Source organism: Maniola hyperantus, chromosome 21 (assembly GCF_902806685.2).
Source record: "Maniola hyperantus chromosome 21, iAphHyp1.2, whole genome shotgun sequence".
In the NCBI taxonomy this organism is placed as follows: Eukaryota; Metazoa; Arthropoda; class Insecta; order Lepidoptera; family Nymphalidae; genus Maniola; species Maniola hyperantus.
In genome coordinates, this window is record NC_048556.1 from 4,437,669 (window position 1) to 4,465,584 (window position 27,916).

The following is a 27,916-nucleotide window of genomic DNA, read 5'->3' on the forward strand; positions in this document are numbered from 1 at the left end:
ATGTGCTTCATAGCCTTTCACAGTGCCTATATCATATTTATCCTTAGCAAAAAGAGGTTTATATTTGCATATTAAATCCTCTATCTCTGCCTGCTTTTGAACATCCAGATGATTGACAGAAATAATGAAACTAGTCTCTTCTACATGTTCATTGAAGTTTATTGTATATTTATCCTTAGTTTTATTCAGGACCTCCACATTTTTAATATAATTTTCCTCAATCTTACTATTTGAAATGTCCGATGGTATTCTTTTGGTTTTTAGGCTTACTTCTTCTTTATTATTATCTATTTTGAGGTTGATTGTACCCTGAGTAATTTCTTACTTCTCATTTTGAATCAGATGAAATTCTTTTATGCAGTCCAGACCAACTAAAAAGTCATAATCAAAGTTTTCTTCATCAATCACAAAAACATTAGCTTTTTTTTCCATTTCAAAAATCTTTATCTTTAATGTTACTATTCCTTTAGTTTTTTTCACGCCATTAATCGTTTTTAAGTTTGCATTTTCAATTGCAATATTATTGTTATTAGGTTTCAAAGATAGTAATCTAGAATTTATTAAAGAAACGTTTGATCCAGAGTCATAAATCCCTGTTATTTCTAAGGAATCATTTAATAACAATTTAATTTTGATTAATGGCGGGATCACTAGTTTTTTGGATTTATTTCGTTTAATTCTGTTTCTAACTCTGAATTATTAACTGTTTTTATCTGATCTCTTTTTTGTTTATCATTATTTTTGTTTTTATACCAACACAAAGATTCGGAGTGATACCGGTTGCCTTTGTTTTCTTTCTCACAAATTCTGCATGGTTTGTAACTTCCATCTCGGTCTTTAATTTTATTTTCTAAACCTTTCATTTTTATTCCCGAATTCTTTTTATTCACTAGATGTTCCAAGCCCCTGATATTATTAAACAAATCCTTAGTCTCCTTTAAGCTAGTTCTATTGATTTTGTCTGCAATAAAATTTGGGAGCCCGGTGGCAATTAAATCAATTAACGTGGTATTATCCATTGATTTATTAACTTCTAATAAAAGTTTTTCCTTTTTCAAAGCATATTCCAGTAATGATCCTTGTCTATATTTGAATAGCATTGCATATCTCACTGGCGACCATCCCCTGTCTGCGTAAGTTTCACAGAAGTTTTCCTTCCACGTTGACCATTCCGAGTTTACTGTACATTTTATGAGTCTTGAACTGTACCAATCGAGGCATGAATCTTCTAAGAATAATCTCAAGGCCTCAATTTTCTTAGTGTCTTCTTCTATACCAACACGAATACATTCTGATTCAAAAATAGCCATCCATTGTGATACATTTGACATCTTATTATTGAATTTCTCTAATACAATTTTTTCTGTCAGCTTTTTAATATTGTCGGACTTCGATGAATTCTTTTTTTCAGCAAAATTCTCTAAGATTCTCGTCAAAGCCTCTTCTGAAATTCCAGAAGTAGAGGGCAGTGTCCGCGTTTCTTGTGTTGATTCCTCTAGCAAATATCCTTTAAACTGCATGTTTCCATCTTCATCTATGTAGGTACCACATATCTCTGGTGTTAGTGTAAACCAAACTTGTCTTCTATCATTTCTCTTTTGTAGTGTGGTTTTTACTTTTTGAAATGTTTGAGTTTTTATCAATGTGTCGTGCAGTTTTGCTGGTTGGAATTCTTCCGGCATTAAGAAGGTACGATTATTATTAGTTATTGATGTTAAGCAGATGACATTTGATTTCGGATCATCCATCGATTTTTTTACAACAAATTCCAATCTTAACTTCTCCATGTTCTTGCAAAAAATAGCTATAGAATTGTTGTTTTATAATGTGTTTATAAACACTCTTGTGAAATAAAAGATCTTGCGTTGCTCTGTAAAGAGTATTATGTTTTATTAACGACCTGACATTTTACAAGAACCAAACACATAAGTTGTTAAAGATTATCTTACCTGTAAAGAGAAACAACAATTGAAGCTATTATTTCACTGTTATTAGGTATTGTTTAAACTTTAAATTCTAATTTTATATTATAATTCGAAATTCACTCGCACAGCTAACGTTTTAATAAAATAACAACCTGACAGTTGACACTTGACAGCTCTCTCGGGTCAATGCGCGGCAGATTCAAATTATGTGATCATAGACATAGATAAGTGATGACATTGACATAGACAAATAAATGAAGAGAAATAAATGGGCTTCCTAAGGTCATTTATATACATTTATAAAGTATGGATTGGCAAAAATTATAAAAGTATCATAGTATAATAAAGAATTGTCGAGCATCTTCATAAAATAAGGAAATAAGAATAAGCATACAAAATAAAAAGTACCTAACCAATTTTTCACATAAATAATAAGAGAATAATAAAGGGTTACAAATGAAACAATTGTTCCACTGAACTTTTGCGCGAAATAGCAATTATGCTAATTATCTTCGGACATGAGAGAAAGCACTAGATTTTGCTTACCAAAGTGTGTATACCATATTTGGGGAGAAAATTGTATTAACCTCTACTTACTCTATTCTTTGTATAGGGATTTGTATAAAGCATGACATGCAAATTATCGTGAACTAAGAAATATTTTCGGTTATATCACAAATTACAATGAAAGATTCCGTACGAAAATATCTTTAAATAAATTACAGAACATGAATTAATAACCCACATCCAGTTTATTATTAACTAAACGAAAAACCGCGGCCTTTTTTGCAAAGGCCTCTAGCGGTAACACAAAGAGATCTTTATACTTTGGTCACGCAAACGGTAGATAAAAGACTTGATAATTTAAATAAATATTTAAGCCTTTATTCCCAGGTAAATAAGATTTAAATCAAAAAGACATAATTGGTAATAAATTGATGATTTTACGAAGGTTCTAAGTTAATTTCGGCTCCGTGAAACAATGCGTTGAATGCCTTGATCAACGATGAATAAGACTTGTATTAAATATTATTTGCAATCTTTGGTCGAATCTCGTTGAAATTTGTCGTGACAAAAAACTGGAGGTTATTCGTGCTCCTTGAAAGGTTCTTTTAGCAATCAGAGAATATCTGATTTGATTTTATCTAGTCGGTTCTAGTTGTTTACGTCACTGCTGTTAAGATGTTCAATACCTACTGTAAGGCAATTATTAGGATTTACCGATTTAGGCGTAATCATTTAAAGCATGCAAAGTTTTTTACGTCAGTTTTTTGTTTGACTAGTATTTCATCAATTGCTAATTAGGCCAGTCTTAATGACTGCCAAAACCCGAAAGTAATTAGTAACTTGATGAAATTGTGGAGGGTTTTTAAAGAAGGTGAAATAACTTACCGTGTGATTTCGCAGCGTTCTGGGGTGTACGGAAAGGGTTGAAAAGGGGTGAAACGGGTTTTTTGTCAATAACATTGCCAAAAAAATTAGTAACACGCTGCAAATTTATAATAAGGTTGTTGTTACCGTTTTGTAACGTTTATTAAATTTGCAGCGTTTTGCAACATACGGAACATTGTTTATTATTAAAAAACAATGAAATTTGTAATTAACAAGGGTAAAAAAAATAGTAACACGCTGCAAATTTGGAATTAGGTTGTTCTTACCGTTTTGTAACGTGTATTAAATTTGCAGCGTTTTGCAACAAATTGAACATTGTTCATTATTAAAAAACAAGATTGATTGATTGATTGATTGGTTGATTGATTGAAAACCAACAAAAATAAGTGAAATAATAACAAAACTAATCTTTGTTAGTCTTCAATTTAGATCAATAATTATCTCATGAAGCTCGTTAGTGTGCACTGTGCAACGATAAAATAATAAAACTAATTTCAGAATATATTTCAAGCTCACCCAGAAAATTAATTTACCCAGAAGATTTCCCTCCAGCAAAACGAGATCCTAAGTACTTTACAAAGAACATTGTAACTCCACAAAGGATTTCTCTGAAACTTTCACAGTGACATCGCCAATTCCGTATCTAACATCGAATCCCACGCTTCGAAAGATGCTTCACGTTGTTTTGGTTTAACTGATGAAATGTTATCTTTGTATTTATTGTTTGTAAGCACTTTAATGTAAGATGTATAAGCTGGTTAACGATTCTCCCAAGTCCCAATTGTTTACAATTTACAGGTTACATGAGAAATATAAGAAACATGTAATTAATGCATAACAATGGCAGTCAATTTTTAACCACAAAGTATTACAAAAGTTGGTAATGGTCCGTATACCGTGATGAGAGATGGTGATAATATTATAATTAATGAAGCTTCTTACAAAATTGTTTTTGTGAGAATCGCGTGTGACACGCTCAGAAAAGTTTATAGTCGTGATTACACTTGTAAGTTTTACTCACTAAGTAAAAGCTACTTAAGCTTACGTAATTATTTGACAATAAATTTACCAAGGCCACAGATTCACCTGTAAATACTCACGTTAGTAGCTTACGTAATTATTTGACAACAAATTTACCAAGGCCACGGATTCACCTATAAATTTTACTTACGTAAGTAGCTTACGAAATTAATTGACAGCAAATTTACCAAGGCCGTGGATTCAACTGTAAGTTTTACTCACGTAAGTAACTTACATGATTAACTTACGACTTTACTAATGTAAACACTCTCATATATAGGTCTTATAGGTTATTTATCTTAGTAATTTTGTTGTAAATTAATTAAACAAGCTACTTACGTGAGTAAAACTTACAGGTGTATCCGTGGCATAAGGCCAGCAGTGGACACAAATAGGCTAATAATAGTGATAAAAATGATTGCCACCATCGATCAAAAAGTAACATTGTAGTTATTTTTGGCGTATAAGTCCCACAAATTGCTAATGCGCTGGGACCATGTCTCATTGACATCGAAATGACGTAATTTTGACGTCATTTGACGTATATTTAAGTAAAAATATACCATCAGTGATATGGATAAGTCAATGCATACCATCAACTACAAATTTCAGTCTAGTGCTGACCTCACTAATATGGTGGCCACGTGCATTAGCGATTTGTGGGACTTATAACAGAATTTAAACCAAAAAATAATAATCAGAAGTACCTAATAAAAATAAATTTTGAAATTTCACAGCTGTACCTATAACAACTGCTTTTTGAAGTATTACCTATTCAAAACCGTACATATTCCAGTATTTTTGATAAACATACGCACCATTTCACCACAGAGCTGGATGAGAAAAGCAGAGGCATTAAGGAAGGACCAAAATGTGGGCGTCAGCAGCCTAATTTTATGGTGTGTGACACACGTCGATTAAAAATGTAAAAGCCGTTCCAATATTTAATTTCGTAAGCACCCAATACTTTCTCGCAGTAAACCCTTTCTGGTATTATTCTCGCCTGTCCGGGACAAGGCTGTAAACTTGTAATGTAAATTCAGCATAATAAACCACGATCTGAATACCATACTACGACATAGTTTATTACCAGATAGCCCAAGCGAAAGTTTAATAAAGTTCAATTTACGTAAACGATACATTTTAGCGAATTGATTGGTACACAGGAATGAGGATGGTGTGCTTAGCCTAGTAGCGAAAGCGATTGCTGTAACGTTCAACCAAGTCAAGCAGTATAATGGCCTAAGAGCCAGCGCATGCCAGACATTCCTTTTTTCATAAAAGCTTAAAGTTTCTCTGCGTATTGTACCCAACACTGGGAGGAACGTTAGCTTGGATGTTTGTTTGAATCATGGTGGCTATAGGAGACAACAGGTAAAAAAGGTTACGTCGAAGTAGGTATAAGGACGTCTATTTTTTAATATATTTTCTTCAGAATAGTATAAGAAATCACGTCATGCATTGCCAGGCACACTTAGCATTCCTTGGTTATGTGCTAAAATTGAATAGATCGGATTAAAGAGGAAGCATAATTCGTAAGGCTGAGGACCGGGTGTGGTGGCGCTCTTTTAGGGAAGGCTAATGGCCAACAGGGGACGTTTACAGACTGATGATGATGATGATGCTGATAATTCGTAAAATCAACGAGATACAAGTAATAAATGTAATAAGTACACGAGAACAACAATGTAACAAAGACACATTACCTCAGTACATCAACTAAGTATCTTGAGACTTGAACCGGTCTGAAACCGCACATTTCTCCCATACTTGTTAACTTGAAACCCTTGAACTGTTTCTTTATAAACAAACATAAATCATATCAAACCTTATTTGAGGATTTGTCTGGTCTACTATGTCTTCTAAACAAACGAGATTTCCTTAGGAATGTATGTCTTTATCTTATATGTTTTCACTATCACACGTTATTCTTCAGGTTTCAGTCAGGCTTCTCAATTTTTTGTGATTTTATAACTAAGACACAAGTTGGAATATAAGTACCATATAAAAATCCAGTCGGTACTTTTATAGTTGATCACACTAAAATAGCAGAATATCTAACTATGCAAGGAGATGAATGTTTAATGGGCTTCTACTTTCAAAGAATCTGATATTAAAAGTGTAAACTTGGTTTTCTTTGAGGTTACCAAATAGCGGATCACAAGGAAAAGAGAGGATGAACAGACGGAGCCGCTGAAGAAGATCATGAGAATATATTATGTTACTATTACAAAATCCATTTATTAACGAGAGGCATTCCGGTCCAGCAAGTCTAAAATGACCGATTTCAGTCATTACTATCGCGAGCATCTGATTGTAATCTTTAGCACTTTAGACGCTTGCATAACCTAAATGGGTTACCGAGTTACGCCTCAATAGGTTTCAGAAGTAAGATCGTTATCGCAAAGCGTAACACTTGTAAACTCTCCATTGAGGGCTGTATTAAGTACTATCTCAATAAGAGCTACCGTTTATTTTATAAATATCCAGAATTATATCAGAGCTAATTTATTTGGATGAAGTTACGCATATGGTCTATCTCCAGAAGACTATTATTTCCCACCAAAAACATTTCATATAAATTTGGTTACCAAGACTCACAAGTTCATAATGCTTTCACTGTTAAAAACTTATGAGATCTCTAATAGAGCCAAGCGCCTAGCTGAGCTTCGATTTATCTTGCCCATGGGGTCTGAGTAAGCTCTTAAATGCTCTTGACTGTACCACAATTTATCACAATAGATAAATAATAAATAACTCTACAAACCCTACTTCTTGGTAAAAAGTATGGCTTGGCCGTCTGATAATCGGAATTACAAAAAAAACAAAGTAAATACGAACCACTTTCTCGGATTTGATCCAATTTTTTACAGTGAAAGGATATGAATTAACTGTTAACACGTACCGACTATTCCTTGCAGCCAAGAGATCTATAACCTAAATTTAGAGCATCGAAATGATTTTGATGCTTTCAATTTAGATTACAGACTTGTGTGAAAAACTAGAAGCATTGATAATTTATCCATCTAATTTATGTTTCTCCATCCATAGATATGTCAGCAGTTTGAAACTATTCGACCATTTCATTTTAATTAATGAATTTAATGATGACATATTTTACATGCATCCGCAATGGTTAGTGCTTTACCATGCCAAGTGATTTGTCGTTTCCCATAAAAGTCAACAATTAGTGTGTGCATTAGTACAGTTTCGCTGGGATTTTAAACTGAAATTCAACTGCTATTACCTTGTACCTAAGAAATCATGCTTTCTTAGTTTCTACTACCACAAATTTACATCATACTAAGTTATCGTAAATGTCTTTCTCATTAGAGGCATTCCGGCTTCCGTTTTCCCCGCTAGTTACAATATTAGGCATCAGACGCGCAGGTTTCCTCTGACCTCCAGGTTAAAGCAAGTGATATTACATTGCTTAAAAACGCAAATAGCTCGAAAAGTTAGAAGTACGTGTCCGGGATCGAACCTAGAAATGTTACGAGGCCGACGTCTTTAACCACTAGGTTATCACAGTTTATAATAATGTCGATAGAGACCGCGAAATTTTAACCCTCTCAGTGAGTTCTCATGCAAAAAGTAAAGACTTTGGTGTGTTTGTCAATAGCATATAGGTAATAGAGACATAAAAGCACTGCTTGCCTAAGTTGAAATAGCTCAATGCACATTTGAATAGTAGGCAACTAACTAGTACCATAAGATATTAGCTTCTAACAATCTTCAGAAGAAAAATCGGCACAAAGAAATTTCAGTGCACAAACAAAAGCGGTACCTAATTGAATTACATCATCGAACCGGATCAAACGCGATTTATACATTTAAAAAAAACGTGTAAAACTCACAATGGTGATTAATCAATTACTGTCCATTATATAATGAGACATCTTGCGTAAAAAGTCACACATAAAAAATTCATTACATCTTGTACGACACCGTAATCAGCCAATCAATCATAGGACGTATTAAACAATCAATCTGGTGGGTCGACCAAATGTTAAGGCGTCGGAAATGAAGCTTACCATGTTTCAAAGTTTTGTAAGACTGTTTCTGACCAAAGTAATACAGAGTTTCATCAATTTTATTTAACAGTTCTAGCTAACATCTATACTAAAGCTCTGAAAATATTATTAAAACAAATCTTAATACTATATTTCCGGTTTACATTACTTTTTGATGAAATTATCTCTTTCGAGCTTTTGCCTTGCACATTCGATACACTCTTGTCATAATTTTTCTGGATATTTTAGCGTTCGCCCTCGTGATTACGGGGCAGCCCTAATTTTATACCTTCAGCTGATGATAAAGTCAATTTTATTAAAAATGCGAAACTTTGTTTGTTTGTTTATTGGTTTGTTCTACAATCACGTCGCAACGGAGCAACAGATCGTCATGATTTTTGGCATGGATATACCTACTTAGTTAAAAACCTGGAGAGTGACAAAGGCTACTTTATATCTAGAAAATCAAAGAGTTTTCACGGGATTTTTAGAACCACGAAGTCGCAGATATCAGCTAGTAGTAAATAGCTACAGAGACATACTTGACGATTTTAGTTGACTACAATTAAAGTAACTAATAAATATTATAAAGACAGAAAGTTTAACAGGAAAATCCCATATAAAAAGAAACCTATTAGGAAACCCTACACAAGAGACGAGAGAAAGTGGCTTCCTACGTACGACAATATGAAATGGTGATGAGAATGATGACGGGTACATTTTTTCAATTACCCACGTTTAACAAGACGGCCTGACATTTAGTGGGTGAAGGTTGGAGTTCAACCACATCCATTTGTTTTAAGATACATTGACTAAAAGGAAAGATAGACACAACAGGCCGCCAATAAAAAAAACACTAACAGATGGGACAGATGAATAAATGAAACCGAGAAAGTTTACGTTATGGGTGAAAGCTTGTCGCTAGAATTAGCGTTAAAAATCAATATGGAAAAATGAACACTGCCTTAAACAGGCTAGATCAAAAAGAAAGCTCTGAATCGCCATGCGAATTTATAGATGAACGTCTACCTGAAGTGAAGAATTTCCTTCTCCCCAAAAATTTAGGAACGAAAGGCCCGTAACAATTAGACCGCTTTTCTAAAAGGTTCAATATAATTATGCGTATATTTCAGAAAACTTCAACGCTAATAAAAATGGAATTTGTATGAACCTACGTGCCTAGAACTGTCAATACCATGTGCACAATATGGCTTCCAATTTTACGAATACAGTGCGATAAGGCTATCTTGGCGCGTGGCAAAAATTGGAACTAACGTTGCCTTCAAGTGTCCCCTTTATTTTTGTTTGAATATTTTACGAACAAATTCTCCAACAGCGCCCCCCTGTCAATGTCAATCAAGTGCCAAGAGAGCCTAGTCGCGCTGTACATTTGCTCGCAAAAGCTCAAGTCCATCGTTTTCTTCTGTCTATGGATTGTTGAGGGAATTTCTCAAGTGTTGTTTCAGTAATTGTGTTAAGTGGTGCAACGTGACTTTGAAGATAGGAGTAACAGATAAGCACAATGAATAGTCAGGATCTTATCTCCAATGGGCTGCATTAATTGATACGAAGAAAGTTTTATTTACTTTTAATGGCTAGATAACATGTCGCAATAGTCAACTTTATTTGTAAGAAGATATTAAATATCTGTGTACGAACTACAATGTTATGTTTTATCTGTGGTTGTCAATTCTGTCTATATAAATTTGTCTGTGATATATATAAGTAAAGTTGTAACGTTTTTCACAGTTTTTGTCCATTATTTAAGTATAGAAATCATATAGAAATCAAGTTAAAAGAATATAATAAAGTTTTTTGTTTTAATTTACAACAAATTGGCGACGAGGATGGGATTCCTCTTCCAGTTGGTGATTAATATTTTCTCGGATTTTTCTCGTATTGTCTTTTTCTCGGCTGGTTTCCCGTATATTCAAATAAATTTCAATGTACTTTGTGATTGGATGTGGAATGCAATCGAATTCTGTGAATATTGTAAATCATTTATACATATTGCTTGTAATAAAATCATGTCCAGGAAGCATAATATTACCGATATTCGAGTTGATTTCGAGGAGATGCCACTAAACGGATTTAAAGTGGAAGTGGGGTTTCTGGAGCTGGGTGAACAAAGCGTTAAAGTTAACTGCCACATGAGGAAATCGGTGTTGGAGGATGACTTATTATCTATAATAGAAATTGAATCCACTAACCACTTTCAGAGGAATACGCCTGACCGATTGACTCGTAAGCGACAAGCACAATATGTGTCGCTCGTGACATCACTTGCCCTCAATCACCCAAACTCAGAACTAAGGATCGGGCCCGTTCACCTAACATTTTGTGTCCAAAGGAGAAAGATTTCAGCAAAATTAAAAACAAAGAGCCCAAAAAATTACCCAAGGTTAAAAAAACCACTTACAGTGCCCAAGCCATTTCAATTGACAGAAGTTATTAAAAAGTCACCCCCTCCTCCAGAACACGTTCCCAGTTTTAAAAGAACTTCATGTGACACACTTCGGAACCCCTAGAATGATTGAAATGGCAAAAACTTATTTTTGGTGGCTAAAATTAAATGAAAATATAGAAAAAATATCTAATTCATGCGAATTATGTTTAAAGGATAGAAACAATCCTTCTAAAATAATTCCAAGGTGTTGGCCGATTCCACCTGGAACCTGGTATCGCATTCATGCAGATTTCCTGGGCCCATTATTGGGGAAGATGTATTTAATTATTGTCGATAGCTACTCCAAATGGCCAGAGGCTTTTCAAATGGCAAATATAGCTTCAAGCTTAACCATAGCTAAATTTAAGGAAGTAACGGACCTACCGTTATGGGTTTCCTGTCCATCTGGTAACAGACAATGGAAGTTCGTTTACGAGCCAAGAATTTCAAGAGTTTTGTAAAACCACTGGTGTAAAGCATAGTTATACTTCACCTAACTACCCTGCAATAAAGGCAGTCTTTGACAAGAGTATATTACAATTGCTAAAAAGCACCAAAGAAATTAACTAAATCAGTTTTTAAGTGTTCTGTACAAGCAGGTCTCAATATAAGAATTTTGAACAAATTATTTTAATAAACAATAACAGTATATCTCCTACAAATTCAAAAGCTCAAAAGCTGAACGCTAATGCACTTAGTACTTAGTAATTGCGTAGTCACGACCGGGCTCGTCGCTTTTGTCGAGTTATCAGGTATCTCGTAAATTTTAGACTTTATCTTTGTTTGACTTGGCTTTCTTTGCCGGCCGTCCTTTGATTGTACGCAAAGTGCCTGTCAATGACATTGACTTTGATAAAATTATTATTATACGTATATATTTTATTAATTTAAATCTAGGGTTGCCTCTTGAGTCCGAAAAGCCTGCATGCCTCGAAACCCCCCCCCCCCCCCCCCCGACCTCCGATCAGGAGAATAGTTGTAATAAAACTCGTTTATTCCTCAGCTAAGTGACCTAAGCTGGAAGTACGCATTTAAGATATTTTAGGTATAATGCTCGATTAATTAACTTTGGAAACGGGTTTTTAAGAACTCGAACTCGAAACCTTCGATGGAAATCTGAAAAATGAGTTTTTTTGGATATTCAACAATCTTCTCATCGTCTTAACACTCTTGGTAGAGTGGTCATAGTCATCATGGTACGTACGAAGTGACAACTTTGGGGGCAGAGTTATACGTCTCACGAGCATTCGCCACTTCTCCCTGCTGGTTGATAGCCTGGTACACTCGTGCAGGGGCTGATTGGCATTTCAACCTGTCACGAACTATAACTTGGTCGGTCCATCGCATGGGTGAGCTTCCTCACCCTCTGGTGCCCTCCATCTTGCCCTGCACTACAAGATGGAGTTACTCACACACCAGGAGACATGTCCGTAGCACTTTATATGCGACTCTCTACTCTACTAACGCTAAAAGACGATTAATGAATATCCGAAATTAAATACACACAAAAAATATTATTAAGAACCAAATCTAATTTAGCTTCAGGCGACAATCCAAGAAAACGAGGTATCAATCTGATTGAGAGCGTTATTAACAATTTTGTTGTCATTCTCTAATTGCACATCCAAACGTTAATTTCAATCTAGTTCCTTAATAATAATATGATTGGGCTAACCACCATATTCAATCAAATAGTAAAGAGAAAGTTTTACGTAATAGGAACAAATGTGTAAAAGAAATATATTATTATATTGGTTATTCCTATAATTATTTTAAATTAGATTTCGTCATATCGTCCACTTAACTTTTATAGGGTCGTGATTATATTTTTATTTCTTATAGGTATCCGTCAGTATAATCGGTGATGGATATAATATATTTTCTGCTTACATTTTTAGAATGACTGAGAATAAAATAGCTCCTTTCAGCATAATTGGACATTTATTGTTGAGGACCACCAAGTTTATTTGCAAGCATTTTTTTCTGTTTGCAGATTTATTTTGGCTTCAGACTACTTGATTGCAGTTGTATTAAAATCTTTCTATATATAGATATCTAAGTATTTTGCAATAATTAAAAAAAAAATACAAATAGCGAGCAAACCACCTGATTTTAATACTGCCGCCCATGAACATATTATTTTGCAACACTAGTGACTAGAAGAACCGCCAATGCGTCACGCGTCGCTAGTATTTTCATTAATTTTTCATCAGCGAAGTAATGTTTTAAAGTATTTCTAATTTATTTATTTTAGGGTGGAGTAGAACAGTGTTTACACTGTATGTTAGCCACTCATTATCGTTTGAAACTATTCTTTCATGTTGTTTAGTTGAACCGCGGGACAGTGCCACGGGCGAAATAAATTTATTTTTAGAACTTATATTTGAATAACGTAAGTCACTTGTGGGAATTCTCTCACGCAGCCTAGTTGACCCAATTCCATTGTTATTTCGTAACATGTGTCGAACAGATTCAAATACATTTTATTTTAATCGGATTCAGATAAATAAATTTAACATGTGGGTGGTAATTTGCACAGTTATTTATTTAGATTTCACTATCGAACTTTTTCTTGACCATAGCGACGCTAGTAGGTACTACTCCATAGTAGTTGTCACTATAGCAACTACCCATATTATAAATGTGAAAATGTGTTTGATTGTTGGTACTTGGTAGGTAAAGTACGCGACAGGTCGACATGGCAATCGGGGAGGTAGCGCCCCGCACACCCACACAGCCCTCGCGCTAACCAGTGCGGGCGAGCGCGGGTGACATGCGGGTATGCGAGGCATCCAGCGCCTCATACCCCGATTGCTACCTCAATCTGTCGCGGACTATACCTATATCCTTCAATCACGCCGCAACGGAGCAAGCAACAGATCGACGTGATTGTTTGCATAGATATAGTAAAAGACCTCGGAAGTGATAACCCTTACTTTTTATCCCGCAAAATCAAAGAGGCCCCAAGGAATTTAAAAAAACCTGAAACCACGCGGACCAAGTTGCGGATATCAGCTCGCATCCTTTACATAAAATAATATGAGTACGAAGATGTACAATTGTCATAGGTACTCTTAACGTTTCATCATAGTCTCTAACCTTTGAGTAGGTACAATGATGGTAACAAATAAATTGTAATCAAACTGACAGGCTGACTGACAGATTTTCATCGAAAACATCTTTCACATCTCCAAAGTTACGAATGGCGAAAATTATTACGGCACAAGGATGGATCAATCGGTAACTTACATTTTGATCCGTAACATGAATCATTTGTACATTCTCTTTTCCAAATAAGTATGTAGGTACGTTATGGAAACACACGACAAATTACATAATCGGACTTGCAAAGCCACAATCACGTTTATTATTCCACTTATTGATTTCCGACTTATTTACGTTTTGATTGTTTACTGTCTAGTGGTTAGCATATCCGACTGTAGATAACGAGGACCTGTGTTTGGTTCGCAGCCAAAAACTGGATTCTTTTGATAAGAAATTTTCAGTAGGTACCAGGCCGGTGTTAGGAAAGGGACGGGGTACTCCCGTCCGGTCCGTGGATGATTCGCTAGCTCAATATTCGACGATGAATAATAGCCACCGATCTTATTTGACAATTATTTTATTTCCATTGAAAGTTTTCAACGAAAAATCATTTTGGTGTGAGTCAGTAAAGCAGCAATGTAGAACCAACCAATGTCAAATCAGCTCGATGGTATGAATATTAGCAATATTCAATCGCTCATTGTGATGTAAGAGATAAATTCAACCCGGACTTTATAATACAATTGTTGGAATGGGCACCATATCGACGCTGTAAGTAGGGCGGCTCTATAAATTGTGCGCGTGAGTTGTCTAAGCTCTAAGCAGACCAAGGTCGGCTGGAAATGTTCCAGAATTTTTTTATTTCATCACTCAGACACTGGAGCTTTATTAGCCATGGCGTGAAGTGGGTGTATAATTTTAGTACGTGACGCGTTGTTAGTAAACTTGGAGTTAGTCACTTTTGAAGCATCATTGCGTGCAATAATAAAGTTGTAACAGTTTTCTTTGTTCTCTTTAGTTGGTTGGTTTCCCACGATTCGAATACCATTTATTAGGAAGCGTATATATGAGAATCTTAGTTCTTAGAAATCTTGGTATATAACTTCTTTTAACTCAGTATAATGCATAATGTACTGTATAATATAATAATACTGTATAATAATGTATGTAATAAGTACTTTAAATTTTTCTCTCCGTAAGAACCATCCTCGTACTTCAAGGAATATTATAAAAAAAGAATTAGCGATATCGGTTCAGCTGTTCCCGAGATTTGCGATCAGCAACACATTCAGCGATTCATTTTTATATACAGAGATTATTTAGAAAATTTGAGAATATTATCGAGAATTCTCAGATATGCAGTTTTTCGCACGATGTTTTTCTTCACCGTTAAAGCAAATTTAATTGCTTAAAACGCACATAGGTCCAGAAATTCGAAATGCGGCAATACTACTGCGGTGCACTTTGAGCTAATTGTATCTAGTTCTTTTAAAATGCTAACTGGACAATAGTATTAAAACTTATTCAATAAACTTTAGGTAGGTACGTACTTTCCCCCATCTTATCACTCGAATCTAATCTCGATAAGGACCAATAAAATTTATGGAAGTGCTACTGCACTCACCCGCAAGTATTTATTTAGAGAAAGCGTTTATCACACCGTTGTATCAACCTATATAAACATGGCTGCCTAGATCTGTGCTCTTGAGTTAAATTGACTCTTCTAATTAGTGAATTATTGTAATAAGACGGTTTAACGACTAACCTACAAGTACCTACCTTGGTTAAAGGTCAGTTATCACCCTAGAGGCAAAAACGTAATGCCAAGCAAGTAGCGACTTTGTAACTGTGTAGAAAGTTGAAATTCATTATTTTTTTAACTACTCTGTTCAATTCTTAATCCACACTAATATTATAAATGCAAAAGTGTATGTCTGTCTGCTTGATTTTCTTTTCGAGTGTTGAGTATAATCCTATGTCCCAATAACATGCCCACCGTCGCCGATCTATAGGCGAATGCTACACACTCGATCTAGATCGGCGATATTTAAATCGAACCATAGCTTAGTCTTAATAAATAGATAGAGCTGTTATACCTACTTTTTACCGTGCCTATACTTACGCACGTAGGTACACCTAAGCATAGCAAATGACACTTGTTCATAGACCATGAATTACCTACGTCCTACACTCAATGGCAATAGGTATTAAGTGTAGGTAATGCACGGTAAAAAAGTAAATATCTGTTTATTAAGACTATGGTTCGATCCAAATATCGCCGATCTAGATCGAGTGTGAAGCATTCGCCATTGATAATAATTTATTGTTCTACATCACAGAAAATCAACGAATGTATCCTACCATTACAACCTTAATTCTTCTAGTTAACGAACCAAATTACACCACGGTGTGAGTGTAATCCATAAAAACGTCGCTGACGACTGCCTCTTACGACGATTCATTATTATTGTAATTGGAGACGAAGACTAAATAAATAACTCTACTTCTAGCTCCTAATTAAGATACAACGAAAAACGACTCTAACGTGTTATTGATAAGGTTGATTTTAAAGTTGTATTGAAGTACACAAATTGGCCTTTCCTGCTTGATCTTAGCAGCTGCGAGTGACTAATTGTTTAGACTTATACAAATTTGGGGGTTTCGATTAAATGATCTGTGTAGTATTTCAACTGGAATAGGATTGTGGGATTGCAACTATACTAATATATATAAGCGCCAAAGCACACCTTATGAGAGTTTTAATATTATAGACAATAAGCGATTAGAATATTATCAATCGTAGTAACGAAATCGCACCATTTAGCGATTCTGTGTATCGTTTTGGCACCTGCTTGGTTGAGCGTGGCACAGAATGGTATCAAAATTATAGAAGTTAGGACGGCACAAAATCACTGATACGAGTGTTCTCACTTCTCATAATATTGCATGCGGAGTGATATTCAGTCACTCTATAAATACCAATACTAATGCGGTATTCCACGTCTTATGTCGGTTTTGTTGTGATAGCGAACTAGACTGATATAATCTGTGAAACTTAGTAAGTGTAACTGTGGAGTGAAATGTTTTTCTCGCAGATATCGCGGGAAAAATCACGGACGGCTGCGATTCACGCACGATTAATAAGGCAGGTGGATTTCAATCGCGGATTCGGGCTTCTGACAAGCGAACTCGCCGAATGGCATCCACCGCTAAAAGCTACGTGTGTGCTTTAGCCTTTACTTGCCTTTCGCAGAAGCAGCTACCGATCTTACCTGGAAATAAAAGACAAAGATTGATTAATATTACAGTTCAGCCTGTTGTGGATAAGGAAACGATTTTTTAAAAATTTATATGCCTAAGATGAGCGCGCTTGTCTAGAAGATGCCTATTCACTTTTGAGTCTTGATTTAAAGGTACCCATATGTTGTGAGCATTTAGAACTTAGGTACCTACCTATAATTTTATTGTTACGAAGTAGAATTTTAGACATCTAAAGGTAAATGTAATAAAGTAAAATGTTACAATGCGGGTAGAAACTAGTAAAGCAAAATCTCCTAATCTTAATATTATATAAAAGGCAAAGGTGACTGACTGACTGATATATCAACGCACAACTCAAATTACTGGACGGATCCGGCTGAAGTTTGGCATGCAGATAGCTATTATGATGCAGACATCCGCTAAGAAAGAATTTTTGAAAATTCAATTTCTAAGGGGGTAAAACAGGGATTTGAACTTTGTATAGTCCACGCGGATGAAGTCGCGGGTATAAGCTAGTGTAATGAATATGAAAAACTGTGTTTGTTTGTTGGGTTATACTTCAATCTCGATGCAACGGCGCAACAGATTAACGAATTTTTTTTTGCTAGAATGTATAAAGACCTTGAAACTTGAGAGTGACATTGGCTACTTTTTATCCTAGGTATCAAAGAGTCCCCGTGGGATTTTTAAATAGCCTAAATTGTAATAGATGAAGTCACGGGCATCATCTAGTATAAAGTAGTATACAAACAGTAATGTAGTATAGGTACAGTTGAGACGTATAATACTTAAAGGCCCCAAGTGTATCACACTCCAAATATAGCGTGCTGCGTGACCGTTAAAATTTGGGTGCTAAATAACAATATCAAAGCGTTGACAGCAACACCAGATGTCATCAGCTCTCCCGCAGATCAACTTCACGCCTATACCCGTAATGACGACAATACGACTCGTTACTCTTTCAAAGCATTTTATATATAGAAAACTAATGTTTACTAATAAAAACAGTACATTTATATGTGGTTAAGCTACGAACGTACTGTTTATTTTCTACATATATGACTGATGTAGGTACCTATAGAAAATGGTGGATGTTGAGAGAATGCCGCCAAATAAAAGCGTTGACACGCGTTGCAGCGTTGACGTGAAGTGATGACAAAATGGATACCAGAACAAAAAATATTAAAAGGCTGATCTAGAAAAAGATCATACGAATAGCATACAGGAAGACGTATAGAAAATTGGAAAGCTCACATCAGGGAATAAAGAAGTAAACGATAGAGATGAATGGAAGAAAATTGTGGAGGAGGCCATGACGCACAAAGGATTGTAGCGCGAAGAAAGTACGAATTAGAATTGAGAAAGAAGGTACATGCTGAAGATGATGATTTCTATAAAAGGATAAACTGATTCAGTTACATATACAACTTAAGAGCTCTACTGGGTCAAGAAACTTGAGATTTTACAAGTAGGTTTTCTGTACACAGTCGACGACTATTGAAACATTAAAAGAAATCCTAACCGAGCAAAGCTAGTAAACTAAAAAGCTATACTAAGAATGAACGAAATAAATATGTAAATGTTTGTATTGAGCAACAACTCTATTTTTTTTTTCTTTTTTTTTCTGTATAACCACGTATTGTATTGTACCTAACGTGGAAGTTGTTAGGTCATTAATGCAAGATAATGCGCGTACGCATCAGTGCGAACAATTCTTTATTGTTTATCTATAGAGGAAGAACAGGTGGCACTGTGAATTGTGACACACTATTACAACGAAGTAATAATTAATTACTTAGTAACAACAAGTCGTGAAAGAAATAAAGTCTTTATGTGTCAATGCATAAAAAGATATTAATTCATAAATTCATACACCTTTAATTAAATAAATTCCTCCGAAATTACGCTTTTACTGTTTTATTTAATTATCATCATCATCCACTCCCAGATATTGTTTACAATTTGAAAACATCTCCTACAATATATTAGAATACAATAGCTAAGAAATGCTTGAATATACATATATATTATATAATATATCAGATGATCGGACATAGTGCAAAGAAATCAAAAACTACCATAACATTTCCAGGTTAGTCCGCTTACATCTTAGACTGCATGGTCACTTACCACCAGATGAGATTGCAGTCGAGGGCTAACTTGTATCTGAATTTTTAAAAAAGACGAAGGACGACCACTCACCACCATTGTGCCCATGTTAGGGAGTTTTCATGTTATATTTTGATGCTGTTATCACATAACCAAGCTCAAGCCAGTATCAAAAACCCCTTATCAAAATTTCCCCTTGATATTACCTGTAACCAGACCAGACGTGTAGAAAGCCAGAGTGCCAATCGATATTTCTGATAACGCCGATATGATAATAATTCGTTCGAGTTAATTTATGGCGATTCTGTTTAATATTATATTGATTTCGCGAAACAGCAATATTGCAGCGTGAGTCGTGAGCGAATTATCATAAAATATGATATTGACTGTGTAATGTTGTATTAAATAAAATAATGTTTCTTCATGTAATTTGTGTTTATTTTAATATTTCCACTCGGATTAGCTTAGTAATTAATATTAATACAATGAGCTAGTGTGCACGGATCTGGCCAACTCTTACAAGTGAAAGTCTATCAATTGACGTTGACACATGACAGGTGACACCTACGTACGACATTGACAATTGGTCACTTGTCTATGAGTTGTCTCTGCTACATCATCCCCTTTTATTTTTTAAAAAATATATCTACATAATCATCCAGTTACAATTTTGAAAAATTACTTACATATATCATCCCCTTTTAATTTTACATAACTAATCATCCCCTTTTAAATTTACAATTTACATAATTATTACTTAATTAATTTTATAATATTATTGTGCCACACTTCTTAAATTTACTACAATTATTGACTCTTAAACTACCCATTCAACCAGCGATGGACAGCCTGTCTGATTGAAACACAAAGTCTACGCCGCCGGTCGAATATGAAACGAGGTTCTAGTATATTGTACATTATTTTTGTCTATTATTACATATGCTCTATATCCATTATATCTAACAATTTCGCCTTCTGACCAAATATTCTTACTTGGCTCTTTTTTGAACCAAACTTTTTGCCCTACAGTAAACCTACTTTTAAATCGACTTGTCTTATTATAATTTTTTATATTTCTAGTTTGTACATCATTAAACTGTTGAGTTACATTCTGATTTAACTTAGGTGTTAGATATTGTGAGCTAACAATCAACTTAGTTTTTAAATTTCTATTCATTAGTAGCTGACTGGGGGAAAAATTTGTACCAGAAACGGGAGAAGCCCGATATTGTAATAATGCTAGCCTTACATCAGTTCTATCTTCGTGGCATTTTGTTAGCATTTTCTTCGCAATTTGTACCCCTCGTTCAGCCATACCATTCGCTTGGGCATATCTTGGACTAGTATAAGTAAATTTAAATCCCCAATTATGTGCAAACTCTTTACATTCCCTCGAATCAAATGGAACATGGTCAGATATTATTTCTGCAGGTATTCCATGAGTACTAAAAATATCTTTTAATGTATTAATTACACTTGTAGCAGTTTTACTGGATATGTATTTTATCTCTAACCATTTAGAATAATAGTCATATACTACTAAATAACTTTTCCTTCTAAAGTCCATGATATCTATACCTAATTTTAAAAATGGAAGGTTGGGAACTTGATGTGATAATAATGGCTCTTTAACATTACTATTATGATGCGTTTGGCAAGGAAAGCATTTCTTAACATACTCTTCAATGTGAGAGTCCATATAAGGCCAGTAATACAACCTTCTAGCTGTCTGCTTCATTTTTGACATACCTACATGCCCTTCATGTAAAGTTTTAATGACATTCAATCTTAAACACTTCGGTACTATTAACCTATCATTATAGAAGACTAAATTATCGTCCACACTAAGTTCAGCTCTTAATTTATGATAACTTCTTATTACATCTGGAATATGAGAAATTTTGTCCGGCCAACCATTCTGTATAAATTCAATTATTTTTAATAACTCTTCATCTTTAGAACTTTCTGAGATTAATACTAATTTTTGTTCATCTGTGCATTCTAATTTCTGTGCTAACCCTATACAGTGTATGACTTCATACATATAAGAATCATCTGTATCATTACACTCCTGATACGACCTTGATAACAAATCTGCTATGTACATTTGTTTACCTTGTAAATATTTAAATTCAAAATTATATTTTAATAACTTTAACTTTAATCTCTGTAGTCTAGGAGACGGTACCTCATGTAAATGCTTTTTTAATAAACTTTCTAAAGGTTTATGATCATTAACTACGGTAATCTTATGACCATAGATATAATAATGAAATTTCTTAGTTGCCCATACTATACTTAACAACTCTTTTTCAATTTGGGAAAAATTACATTCTGCAGGTGTTAAACTTTTGCCATGAAAAAAAAAAAAAAAAAAAAAAAAAAAAAAAAAAAAAAAAAAAAAAAAAAACCATAATAGAAGTTACATGAAAAAAAAAAAAAAAAAAAAAAAAAAAAAAAAAGACAAAAATAAAAATGTCTGAGACAAAAACCATAATAGAAGTCTTTGGTGGAGGAAAATTATTTCCTATAGGAAAGGTCACATTAAAAGTATATTCTAATAATAATATTAATAACAATGAGTGGTTCAACACTGAGTTTTTAATTATTAATGAACCGGTTAGACCGATCCTAGGGCTAAGCTCTTTGGTAAAGCTTAGGCTCTTAAATATTAATAATAATATTAATACACTTACAAGTTGCACTAATACTAATATGAAAATGAGTAAAGACTCAATAGTTAATATGAATAACGAACTGTTTCAGGGAGTCGGGGAGTTTAAGAGCTCACTGCAGCTACGCATTCAACCTGGCGTGGAGCCTGTGGTGCGACCCCCACGGCGAGTGCCTAACGCACTGAAGGATCGCCTTGCGGACAAGTTGGAAGCTCTGGTGAAGCACAAAGTCATCGCGAAGGTCGATCACCCTAAAAGTTTTGTAAGCAACTTGGTTATTATAGAAAAGAAAGATGGTTCGCTTAGAATTTGTTTAGATCCTAAAGATCTTAATAAAGTATTAATAAGAGAACATCATTTGATTCCCACCATTGATGAAATTATAACTAAACTTTGTAATAAAAAGTATTTTTCAGTGCTAGATTTATCCGATGGTTTTTATAATATTAAACTTTCAGAAGATTCGAATGATTTATGTACATTTAATAGTCCATTTGGTTGTTATAAGTTCCTAAGAATGCCATTTGGTTTATCAGTAGCACCGGAAATTTTCCAAAAATATAGTGAAACAGCCTTTGGAGATATTCCAGGCGTGATAGTGTACTGTGATGATTTGTTAATATGTGGTGAAACTGAACAAGAGCATGATGCAATATTAAAAAAGGTTTTTGAACGGGCTAGAGAACATAATGTTCGCTTTAATAAGAATAAATTTCAATATAAATTAAAAGAGGTGAAGTATTTTGGCCATATTTTTTCTGAGAAAGGTATGCAAATAGACCCAGAGCGGGTAAGTGCAATTATTAATATGAAAAGTCCTAATAATAAAAAAGAGTTACAGATTTTCCTTGGCATGGTCAATTATTTAAGAAAATTTATACCTAACTTGGCTGATATTGCATCAACGCTTCAGATATTATTAAAGAAAGATGTTGAGTGGTTATGGACGGAAGTTCATGAAAATGTTTATAATAATATTAAAATTAAATTAAGCCAAGCACCCATTTTACAGAATTTTAACAGTAAATTGCCTATAACGATTCAGTGTGACGCATCAAAGAGTGGTCTCGGATGCTGTTTACTTCAAAATGGTAAACCAGTTTGCTTTGCTTCAAGAAGTTTAACACCTGCAGAATGTAATTTTTCCCAAATTGAAAAAGAGTTGTTAAGTATAGTATGGGCAACTAAGAAATTTCATTATTATATCTATGGTCATAAGATTACCGTAGTTAATGATCATAAACCTTTAGAAAGTTTATTAAAAAAGCATTTACATGAGGTACCGTCTCCTAGACTACAGAGATTAAAGTTAAAGTTATTAAAATATAATTTTGAATTTAAATATTTACAAGGTAAACAAATGTACATAGCAGATTTGTTATCAAGGTCGTATCAGGAGTGTAATGATACAGATGATTCTTATATGTATGAAGTCATACACTGTATAGGGTTAGCACAGAAATTAGAATGCACAGATGAACAAAAATTAGTATTAATCTCAGAAAGTTCTAAAGATGAAGAGTTATTAAAAATAATTGAATTTATACAGAATGGTTGGCCGGACAAAATTTCTCATATTCCAGATGTAATAAGAAGTTATCATAAATTAAGAGCTGAACTTAGTGTGGACGATAATTTAGTCTTCTATAATGATAGGTTAATAGTACCGAAGAGTTTAAGATTGAATGTCATTAAAACTTTACATGAAGGGCATGTAGGTATGTCAAAAATGAAGCAGACAGCTAGAAGGTTGTATTACTGGCCTTATATGGACTCTCACATTGAAGAGTATGTTAAGAAATGCTTTCCTTGTCAAACGCATCATAATAGTAATGTTAAAGAGCCGTTATTATCACATAAAGTTCCCAACCTTCCATTTTTAAAATTAGGTATAGATATCATGGACTTTAGAAGGAAAAGTTATTTAGTAGTATATGACTATTATTCTAAATGGTTAGAGATAAAATACATATCCAGTAAAACTGCTACAAGTGTAATTAATACATTAAAAGATATTTTTAGTACTCATGGAATACCTGCAGAAATAATATCTGACCATGTTCCATTTGATTCGAGGGAATGTAAAGAGTTTGCACATAATTGGGGATTTAAATTTACTTATACTAGTCCAAGATATGCCCAAGCGAATGGTATGGCTGAAAGAGGGGTACAAATTGCGAAGAAAATGCTAACAAAATGCCACGAAGATAGAACTGATGTAAGGCTAGCATTATTACAATATCGGGCTTCTCCCGTTTCTGGTACAAATTTTTCCCCCAGTCAGCTACTAATGAATAGAAATTTAAAAACTAAGTTGATTGTTAGCTCACAATACCTAACACCTAAGTTAAATCAGAATGTAACTCAACAGTTTAATGATGTACAAACTAGAAATATAAAAAATTATAATAAGACAAGTCGATTTAAAAGTAAGTTTACTGTAGGGCAAAAAGTTTGGTTCAAAAAAGAGCCAAGTAAGAATATTTGGTCAGAAGGCGAAATTGTTAGATATAATGGATATAGAGCATATGTAATAATAGACAAAAATAATGTACAATATAGTAGAACCTCGTTTCATATTCGACCGGCGGCGTAGACTTTGTGTTTCAATCAGACAGGCTGTCCATCGCTGGTTGAATGGGTAGTTTAAGAGTCAATAATTGTAGTAAATTTAAGAAGTGTGGCACAATAATATTATAAAATTAATTAAGTAATAATTTATGTAAATTGTAAAATTAAAAGGGGATGATATAGTTATGTAAAATTAAAAGGGGATGATATATGTAAGTAATTTTTCAAAATTGTAACTGGATGATTATGTAGATATTTTTTTTTTAAATAAAAGGGGATGATGTAGCAGAGACAACTCATAGACAAGTGACCAATTGTCAATGTCGTACGTAGGTGTCACCTGTCATGTGTCAACGTCAATTGATAGACTTAGACTTGTAAGATTTGGCCAGAGCCGTGCACACTAGCTCATTGTATTAATATTAATTACTAAGTTAATCCGAGTGGAAATATTAAAATAAACACAAATTACATGAAGAAACATTATTTTATTTAACACAACGTTACATGCCGATGACGAGTCTGTCCCGTAACATCCTGTCCTTTTGTTGACCAAAGTTACAGCTGTCTGCCAGTTTTCTTAAGTCTGAGTAAAATGTGTCAAAATTTTCTCCGTCTTGTTGTACTCTTCTATTAAAATTGTAACTTGCCATTACTTCATTACTTTTCGGCTTGAAATATTCGTCGAATAACTTGATAACTTCCTCTAATTTCGGTTTATCTTCTTTTTTTAATACGTTGAGGTATAGTTCCAAGGCTGAAGATCCAATGCAATTTAATAATAATGCTGCTTTTCTTGGTTCAGACAACTTCTCAAAACCCGCCGCCAGCATAAATATCTTAAACGAATCCTTGAATTTTTGCCACTGCTGCCAGCACGTATCCAAATCTTCCAGATCTATTCCTCGCGGCATCTTAAATTCGACACCACACATGTCGCCTTGCATCGTGGTCGTTGCCCCGTCGGCCATTGTCTTGATGTTCAGTCCAAACTTACAATCCGTTTTAATCTGATGTTTTGTTCGAAAACGGCTGCGCCATGTAATGTTGTATTAAATAAAATAATGTTTCTTCATGTAATTTGTGTTTATTTTAATATTTCCACTCGGATTAGCTTAGTAATTAATATTAATACAATGAGCTAGTGTGCACGGATCTGGCCAACTCTTACAAGTGAAAGTCTATCAATTGACGTTGACACATGACAGGTGACACCTACGTACGACATTGACAATTGGTCACTTGTCTATGAGTTGTCTCTGCTACAGACTGATTAAAACGAAACAACAATATCGATAAATCGATTTTATGTAAGATTGATTACCGTCTAAAAATAGAAAACATTTATTACATGGAAACATAGACATATTGAAACGTTACTTTACAAAAGTGACGACATAATTTTTGGTACCAGATATATTCAGGGTATACTAATCTGTATATTATATAAAAGGAAAAGCTGAATGACTGACTGATCTATCAACGCACAGTTCAAAGGATGTTGAAGGAAGGATTCTGTTGGAAGGATTGGGTTGAAATTTTGCATGCAGATAACTATTATGACGTAGACATCCGCTAAGAAAGGATTTAAAAAAATTCTACCCCTAAGGGCATACAATACGGATTTGAAATTTGTGTAGTCCACACAGACGAAGTCGGAAATAACCTAGTTTTTTAATAAAATCATTCTAGTTCACAATGTTTATGGTAATGATACCCATTACTAAATCCTAGAGATTAAGAGAGTCCTATGAAATATATTCTTGATACGGTGCTTGATATTCATATAAAAAGAATGAATACAAAAAATCTATGACAAAAATTAAGGAATCTAGCATTTCATAATAAGTGTCAACTCCTCTTGAAAAATATTACTATACATACATACCATTAAAATATATAAAGACAGATGCGCACTGCAGCAACCAAAATAAACAAAAGTTCACGTGTTAACTCTCAAAAGAGTGTGAACAAAGAGTCTAAAGTCTTTGAAATGAACACAACACTCGTTTCCACTGAATTTCACTGAACAGTTACTTCCCAAAAGCGTTAATACTTAATGCAGTTCCGAAAATTGATCCAAATTGAGACACCCGAAGGCACTTGCATACAAAGAAAAAATCAATGTTGAAATGACGCAGTTTCGAATATTCTTTACCAGTAGTACCAGGCGGTTACTTATTCGGCAAATTGCAAAATATTGATTTTCAATTACATAACTGCTTAGCTCAGGGTTGTATGTACAGGGTTTTGCTGACGGGTGTCACGTCTACATGGGGAAAATTTCTACAAGTTTTTTTTCGTAGGATGCACCGAGAACTATTCAGTATCAGCATTTTGTTTTTAAAAAAGGACTAAAAGAAAAACGTCTTTATATCTTAATTCGTGCCAAACATCACCTGACCTATATGTTCTAATTACTAGCCCATCACAATATACCATCGATAAACCAAAACAGATGGTTTTGCTTCAGTCAATGCTATTAGTATTATACGTATAATTAATGTGCTTAACGTGTGTTTACAAGAGCTCTACCCACATTTTTTTCTCTAGTTTATGACACAAATATGTTACCGAAATATAAATAAGTATAGTCGGCGACAGGTCGAGATGGCAATCGGGGAGGGAACGCCCCGCACACCCACACAGCCCCCGCGCTAACCCAGTGCGGGCAAGCGCGGTTGACGTGCAAGTGTGCGGGGCGTCCCCCCGTATCATACCCCGATTGCCACCTCAACCTTTCGCGTACTATACGTGTTTATAAATAAACCGATGTCTTCATACATACTCGAACCACGCGACCGATTATTGACACAATACAATAAGCAGAAAATTTCACGACAGCCATTGCATGATATAAGTCACGTAGATACGTTAATTTCATAAAAACACAGTGTGAGTTTTTTCTATCGATAAAAACTATGTAACTGTATCAATAGAGCAATTACCCGGTTGCCTTGACTTTGTGACACATAAAAATCGCACACCGCGAAAATATTCATAAGTTGAGCTTGAAACGCATTTTTCAGTAATAAAAAAGCGAATGACGTCACTACAATTAGTCGGTTGTGTCAGTCGCATCAAGAAACCGATATCCTTAATTTAAAAAAACCCTCACTGCTGAGGGCTATGACTCGTGACCCCTTTCCATTTACTACATAATGGTATTTTAGGTGTTTTCTTGGGATAAGAGTGAGTTTGCAGATCTACTATGAATTATACTATTCCTCCGATTATTTTATGCGTTAAAAATGCAACGAAAAATTTGTTTGAAAGCATTTATAACAAAACATCGCGATGTATGTATAGTACGCGACAGGTCGAGGTGGCAATCGTGGTATGATGCGGGGGGACGCCCCGCACACCCGTACGTCACCCGCGCTCGCCCGCAGCGGGTTAGCCGGGGATATACATCTTTGCACACGGCATGATATTTTCACTTGCATTTGAAGTGCGTCA

At 34.5% G+C, this 27,916-nt stretch overlaps 2 protein-coding genes across 4 annotated transcripts in view; both read right to left on the bottom strand.

Moving 5' to 3' along the window:
- klar (klarsicht) overlaps positions 1-27,916 on the bottom strand; it is a 351,127-nt gene that overhangs the window by 110,602 nt on the left and 212,609 nt on the right. The window lies entirely within an intron of this gene.
- On the bottom strand, positions 346-2,214 carry LOC138403816 (uncharacterized). The gene is made up of 2 exons (XM_069505720.1): positions 1,950-2,214; positions 346-1,870 (listed from the first exon to the last, which is right to left on the bottom strand). Exon 2 carries the CDS (start codon positions 1,785-1,787, stop codon positions 651-653), a length of 1,137 nt encoding a protein of 378 aa, XP_069361821.1. The 5' UTR covers positions 1,788-1,870; positions 1,950-2,214; the 3' UTR covers positions 346-650.

What these genes read in the sequence shown, in the direction of transcription:
- LOC138403816 (XM_069505720.1), bottom strand. Translation starts at nt 1,787, where the DNA reads ATGGAGAAGTTAAGATTGGAATTTGTTGTAAAAAAATCGATGGATGAT.